This window comes from Nansenia antarctica, assembly GCF_963989245.1.
Source record: "Nansenia antarctica genome assembly, chromosome: 13".
Classification (NCBI taxonomy): domain Eukaryota; kingdom Metazoa; phylum Chordata; class Actinopteri; order Argentiniformes; family Microstomatidae; genus Nansenia; species Nansenia antarctica.
Window position 1 is genome coordinate 9,303,418 of NC_137683.1, and position 7,500 is coordinate 9,310,917.

At 47.4% G+C, this 7,500-nt stretch overlaps 1 protein-coding gene across 2 annotated transcripts in view; it reads right to left on the minus strand.

The window, feature by feature from the left end:
* The window catches only part of arhgap29a (Rho GTPase activating protein 29a), a 57,384-nt gene that overhangs the window by 20,759 nt on the left and 29,125 nt on the right, over positions 1–7,500 (minus strand). For both annotated transcript variants that reach the window (XM_080544299.1, XM_080544298.1), the window contains exons 4-10: positions 4,342–4,438; positions 3,672–3,744; positions 3,119–3,179; positions 1,918–2,064; positions 637–701; positions 344–454; positions 1–80 (exon numbers count right to left, since the gene is read on the minus strand). The exon at positions 1–80 is cut by the window's left edge and continues 1 nt beyond it. In XM_080544299.1, coding sequence (XP_080400425.1) covers positions 1–80; positions 344–454; positions 637–701; positions 1,918–2,064; positions 3,119–3,179; positions 3,672–3,744; positions 4,342–4,438 — 634 coding nt within the window. The remainder of the gene's footprint in view (positions 81–343; positions 455–636; positions 702–1,917; positions 2,065–3,118; positions 3,180–3,671; positions 3,745–4,341; positions 4,439–7,500) is intronic.

A 7,500-nucleotide genomic window follows, 5' to 3' on the forward strand; every position in this document is an offset into this window, starting at 1 on the left:
ATTTTCTTTTGCTCCCTCTGCCACTGTTCCTTGACCTCCTTCCTGAGTTTGTCCAGTTCGTTTTTCCGGGCGAGGAGAGGCTGGAGAACCAACAAAGACACGCGTCAGTGAGGCAATCGTTTTAGATTGAGATTAGATTAGATTAAACTTTTATTGTCATCGCAAGAGTACAAGTTACCAATCAATAAAATACAGTTTAGCATTTAACCAGAAGTGCAAATAGTGATATAAGAACACAGGTATCCGATAATAACATCTATCAATCAAATGCTTGGGGTATGATTCATACAGATCAAAGCCTTCTGTACACAAAGCCACTTTTGACAGACAGGCCGAGACGTACCTGCATGAATTTATTGGTCTGGAGGGCCGCTGCGGTGTGCAGGAGGAGCTGGCTGTACTCGATGTCGTTCTTGAACGCAGACATGTAGATCTCTCTGAACGGCATGAACTCCTTCAATGTAAAGACGATACACGATATAAAAACAACCCAATTCAAAATCAGGGTGATACAGAGAACGAACGAATGAACATGGGAAAAGATTGGCGAGAGAATAGTGAAGAGGAACAACTTTACAACAAGGTAACATCATAAAAAATAAAAATAACTGATACAATCCAATTCATATTTCCTACCTGCTGACTAGCGAGCGTCTTGGCTGATTCGGCCATCTTTGCGTAGGTCTTTGCACACTCGATATCTACAAACAGACACATTACAAATATGCAAGTTACAAAATGTCACCAGGAGTTGAGATGGGGGGGGGGGGGGGGGTGTCCTAGTACACAAAAGTGCAAGTGTTAAACAAACAAGAGATGTTTGCCAGGTTATGTCATACATGTGCATTATGCAATACATGTTCCATACACAATGCTGGAGCCGCCTGTGTCACTGTGTGTGTGCACACACTGAGTGATTAAGTACAGGACAACAACTACAGATTAAGTTATTAATCCAAACAGCTAACGGAACAACATACCTTACTTCTATGGATGTTAGTTTACTCTGAGCTTACAGTTTACTGTCTGAAGGGACCCCTGTAGTGATATAACCTGCTATGTATAATATTCATATCGTATCATATTCAAATGTCTCATATTCAGCCTCCAAAAGCATGCCCCTTGCCCTATCAACCTAAACAAGTCATGCTAACATTGCTAACAGAAAAGCTACCCCGAACACAAACACCTTCAGACCCGGAGTAAAAGGTCACTTGGCCGGAAGGATCCGGAAAGTGACAAAGCACACGGTGCCCCCCCATGTATCAGACTTAAGCCTGTGTGTGTGTGTGTGTGTGTGTGTGTGTGTGTGTGTGTGTCAGAGGCCTTCAAATGGCTGGTCTATCTAAGGGAAGGGCCAAACAGTTAGCAAAGTATTGCTCAGTATCTGCTATTATCGGTAGCCGCTCAATATGGAGAAGGCGGTGCTTCTTGTACCCATGAGCTAGATACTGTATTGTTTACAGTATTGATACTGTATCTGTCAACCCACTGTAATCATCACTTAGTGTGAATAACATCCTGTGTGTAGCATAACTGGTTGTTGGCTCAGCACTACTGTAACTGACTGTTATCATAATGTCAAAATCCGCTGATAGTATTTATGTCCTTTAGACATTGTACATTAATGTGGACATAAATAAAGCATTTAAAATGTGTGTGTGTGTGGCCTGGGGTGGTCCAGTGGTCTAGCACCATGGTCTACAATGCACACACATGCCCATGTCGGCATGGGTTCGAATCTGGACCATGCCCTGCTGACATACCATCTCTCCCTTACTTTCCTGTCTGTCTTCATTGTATCTGTCTAATAAAATGTACAAATATGAGTGGGACTGCCGCACTCAGAAAAAATAACCTTATAAAAGAAAAATGTGTGTGTGTGTGTGTGTCAGAGGAGGCTGCAGGTTGACTGACCCACGCCGAGGCGTTTGTCCACCCAGCCCAGCAGCTCCTTGGTGTACTTGCTCCAGGCCTTGGCGTAGTGCAGCGCCGCCTCCACCCCGCCCTCGCTCCTCTGCAGTGCCCCGTCCACCTCCCCCGCCCGCGCCGGCACCGACGGACCTGCAGTCACCATGGAAACACAGCACGACACGGTTAAGAAGTGGGACTTGATCATGGCTGCCGACCCGACCGACCGACGCGGTCCCTGGCGGACCGACCGGTGTGTGTACGTTTTCCTGTGTGTGTGTGTGTGTGTGTGCACGTGTGTATGTGTACATGTGAGGGTTAAGCCTACTCTGACCTTAACACTGGACATGTGATAATACTCTGCTAATGCTAAGTAGCTTGGACAGGGATTGTGTCCCTCTGTATGGATCATTATGACTGAGATGGCAGGGGGTGACTGGGCGTTTAGTGTGGAGCTACAGCACACTTGTGTGTGTGTGTGTGTGTGTGTGTGTCATATACAGCCCTGACTGTCCTGCCACCTCCACTGCTAATCCCCACAGGTAGGAAGCGTCTCGACGCCGTCATACGACAAAAGAGGCAAACGAATGCCATTTTGTTTAGAAACGGTTTACTAGAATGTGTTGGTGGGTTAGGGTTAGGGTCAGAGGGTCAGGGTTAGGGTTAGGGTCAGAGGGTCAGGGTTAGGGTTAGGGTCAGAGGGTCAGGGTTAGGGTTAGGGGTTAGGCGTTAGGTTTAGGGGTTAGGGGTTAGGTTTAGGGTTAGGGGTTAGGGGTTAGGTTTAGGGTTAGGGTTAGGGGTTAGGCGTTAGGTTTAGGGTTAGGGGTTAGGGGTTAGGGTTAGGATTATGTATTGGTGGTTTTCTAAGGGCAGTCCTGAATAATAAAATGCTATGCAGCTAGCATTTCGTGAGCTTAGAATGATAAGGTTCTATCTCCGTTCAGGGTCGTTCAGAGATATTGAGCGTCAACGTTTTTACATCCCATTATGTTTTGTGAGATGGAACCTTTGTATTTTATGAATTACTAACTCAGAAATGTCAAAAAAAATTAAATAACACCACACAGGCATTAATAAACACCTAATGGATCAGATTATGTAAAAAAAAAAATTTGGAACAAAAATGGAGATAGAACCTTATAATTCTAAGCTCACGATTTGTTAAACAGATGGTATACAGCACGGTGTTGTGGTTGTTCAATCATACCTGGAGGATCATCTTTCTCTGGACCGGATCCACCAGATTCCACAGAGAGGTTCTCAGAAGACTGGCAACGAGACAGAGAGAACAGTTCCACGGTTAAGGGACAAAGAACAGGTTCGTCTACGACAGACAGACTGCCTACGGTGAACACAGGGCACAGCAGGGCCATAAGTAAGGCTGAACCCTTCAAACGTGCGCTCTTCTCTTGACGGTCGAGGTCTAAAAGCTGCAGTACGAAACGACAGAGCGAATCAACATCACCATCATTCATCATCACTGGAGGATATTTCAGGAGTACACTTCAAAACAGGAAGAGTTCTCTTTTTAACTCCCGACCATGCAGTGGCACAGCGTTTCCTCAAACCCCCTTGCACCCTCTGACCCTCTGGCTACCCGACACGGAGCATCAGGGGGCACGGCGTTCTAATTCGACGCAGAGCAACATCCTCGGGGCAATCTTGAGACAATGAATCACCTGTCTGGACTGCAAATACACATACAGCCAAGGGTGAAGGGAAGTGAGTGTGTGTGTGCGCGGTGGTCTGGTCTGTCTTACCCTGCTTCTCCTAGTTAGGGGGAGCCCTAACGCCGACCCGTTCTCTACATCTCCCATAAGGAAGTCAGACACTCTGGAAGGGGAACAAGGGCACAACAACAATGAAGCACATATACAGTTGATGGTTTAGTTGCCCTACACAGCAGGTCGAGGGTCAGTTGTGTTGTTTTGGCTCAATGGATAAAGATTTGGATAGGGGTGGGAGAAGCTGATCCTAGATTGATTGATTGATTGAAAACTTTATTAGAAGATTTGCAGAAGTAGGTACATGAAAGTACATATTACATACAAGGTCAACTAAAAGGATAAAAACCCAAGAAAGCCACTGGCTTATTTCAATTGGGGTCCTTGATAAGTTGAGTGATTGATGAGTGATAGGCAACTTTGTCACACTTTACGTTGACCCGTTACACCTTTTTTTGTCATACTTTAAGTTGACCCGTAACTGTATGTATGTAGTAGCTGTAATTGTTGATTGTGTTGTTCCATAGTATATTAGTAATTGCAATTGAATTGCATCGAAATGTAGTTTGAGATTCTAGTGTTATTATAATGGAGGGAGGGCTAAATAACCATCATTATCATTCAATACAATTTCATTCATTACAATTTCACACATAATTATATATCAAAACACTTTAGAACACTCGGTATAAGAAGCTATACTTACACATTGCCAAAAGTGAATGCCAATGTGTCAATAGACGTGTAGATCTCGCTGAAAAGGTTCTGTTTGTTCTCTTCGTTCACGTCCTTGAAGTTCACACCTGTCAAACGGGATCAAAACCAATCAGGCGTTAATGTGAAACCAAATAACACTGACACATAAAGAGAGCGTCTTGTCGTGTACGACTGCACTCTCCAAGTGAACCCAAACGTAGTCTGAACACGACACAAGTCATCATCAGCGTTTCTATTCTGGTAGCACACAGAGACACAGAGACAACCCACATCATATACAATCAGAGAGGTTAGGCTAAGGACCGAGAGTGTACAGATTTGGACTGTAAATCTGGAGAGGCGACGACTTCCTACTTCGGGTCTAAACACAGCCACGGCTGAAGAAGAAAAGGGGGGGGAAAACAATGTCAATGTAAACCATGTAAATAGGCTATAATCAGTCTCCACAATAAACTTCCTGTCCGACTGGGAGCAGAGAAAATAAACCAACCGAAAGTGGAAAGCGCTCCACTCGGCTCAGCTCAATGCCACCAAGGCAGTGACGCCACCCCCCCCCCCCCCCTCGTCCCTCTGCTCCCAGCTCCCAGTTTCACTGCTTCCTCTGGGCCAGAACAATGGCGGGTTTTCGAGACATCACACCACACCACCATTCCGAGACACACAACCACAACCTCGGAAGCGCTACATACACGACTTCTTACCACTAGATCCCTGGTTCATATATAGCCGTCCTCGAGTTCATCAAGGAGATGTAGTTCCGCTTAGTTCAGACACACATTTCCAGAGCTTTCTGTGTGAACGTCCATTTCCGTCCCGTTTGGGATGGCTAAAAGAATTGATTTCCATTCTCAAATCCACCCCTCGTCATACAGGAAATGGGTAAGTGAGCTAGACAGGAACCTTGGAGACCCGGAGAAAGACAGACCCAGCTCTACACTCTCAGTGTGTGCCTCAGCAAAGTCCTGTCTCAGTGCCACAAGAGGAACTTTCCATCAACACACACACACACACACACACACACACACACACACACAGATACACACACACCAGCACCAGCACCAGGACCAGCCACCACTTACCCACAACATCACTTCCCATCCAGTGGGTAAAACCCCTAGCATCCAGCCTGTGTGATGGTGTGGTCTGCGGGTCGTATTGTACTGCCGCCGTCTTAGCCTCAAACTATCTCTACCCAAGCAGTTCTTCAGGCTTCCTCCTCCCCTCGGAGGATAGCTATCCAGCCTCCCTCCTCGGTTCAGGTCTTTGGTGCTTCACTGGACACCGTAGAGACCTGCCCTTCTTTGTCAAACAGTTCTACAGTCAATTTGATGTCGGAAAAAGTTGTTCTGCCACACATCAAACGGCAATGGAAATCCCCTCCTTTACCTCCTTTTTGGACGCCCAATGAATGTTCTTCTTTCAGGAGAGGGGAGGAGAAACTCCAACAATTCTGATTCCGTATGTTCCAAAAGTGTTGTTTTGGAGGTGGTGGGACCCTCTAAGAGGCGAGGTACGCTCGGAATCTAGGTTTTGAGGTGGTCCGGGTCCAAAGTGTCTCTGAGGTTGGCTAGCTACCTCCGCCTCTCGTCTCTCTGACCCTGGCGTCCCCTCCTCTCCTCTCCTCCCGCCCCCCTCCCGCCCCCCTCCTCTCCTCTCCTCCCGCCCCCCTCCTGCCCCCCTCCCAACCCCCCCCCCCCCCCCCCCACACAGGACATCCTGAAGCTCACTGGAACACAATGCCAGCGCTCGCTCGGGGCCGACCACAGATCCCAACGTGGAAGTTACATCATCAGGCAAAAATGGCATTGTTTTTGCTGGGAAAGCACAACACACAACTCCTGAACACTAATCAATTCCACCTTTTAGCCCGGGAGAAAAGCTGGCTGACAAAACAGATATTGATGGAGAGGCAAACGCGGCTTAGGGCTGGACACAGGAGTTAGGCCAGGGGGGGTCACACATATGAACGCCTCAGCAAACGCCCCAACATTACCTGACAGGACAGAGGGAGGGAGGGGAAAACAAAAAACATGTCATTCATGACATGTCGGCTTTGCTGGGACGGCTTAAAGATGAACGACACACAACTAGTGCCAGGCCGTTTCAGTGCCCTTTTGGCTCCATCTGCCAGTTGGGTGACATAACACTTTCACATCTCCTTTAGTCATTGCAGAAAATATCCTTATCCAAAGGGGCCTCTTCATTGGCGCTTTTCCATTGACCGGACCGGTACGGCTCGGTACGGCACGCATTTGTATCCGTACCGTACCGTACTTTCAGAAACGCTTCTCCCTTATACACAACAGACCCGGAGCGAGCCGGGACAGTAGGAGGAGTTAAGCGTCATAAGAGCACTTCACTTTATATCTTGATATCTTTATATCGCCACTTTATATCTCCATAAAGGATGTGGCTTGAGATAGACAGGAGGAACAAGCCACTTCCTGGTCAAAGGACCCGCCCCCTAAGCAGTTCCCTAATCCACACTGCCACCTGTTATTGGGTGATCTCCCTGTCAATCATCCAGAGGATTAAGTGATCCAGTGGGTCATGGTGGGTCATAGTGTGTCATAGTGTGTCAGAGTGTGTCAGAGTGGGTCAGAGTGGGTCAGAGTGGGTCATAGTGGGTCATAGTGTGTCATAGTGGGTCATAGTGGGTCAGAGTGGGTCAGAGTGGGTCAGAGTGGGTCAGAGTGGGTCATAGTGTGTCATAGTGGGTCATAGTGTGTCATAGTGGGTCAGAGTGGGTCAGAGTGGGTCATAGTGTGTCATAGTGTGTCAGAGTGTGTCAGAGTGGGTCATAGTGTGTCATAGTGGGTCAGAGTGGGTCAGAGTGGGTCATAGTGGGTCATAGTGTGTCATAGTGGGTCATAGTGGGTCAGAGTGGGTCAGAGTGGGTCAGAGTGGGTCATAGTGTGTCATAGTGGGTCATAGTGTGTCATAGTGGGTCAGAGTGTGTCATAGTGGGTCAGAGTGGGTCAGAGTGGGTCAGAGTGTGTCATAGTGTGTCATAGTGGGTCATAGTGTGTCAGAGTGTGTCAGAGTGGGTCATAGTGGGTCATAGTGTGTCATAGTAGGTCAGAGTGTGTCATAGTGGGTCAGAGTGGGTCAGAGTGTGTCATAGTGGGTCATAGTAGGTCAGAGGGGG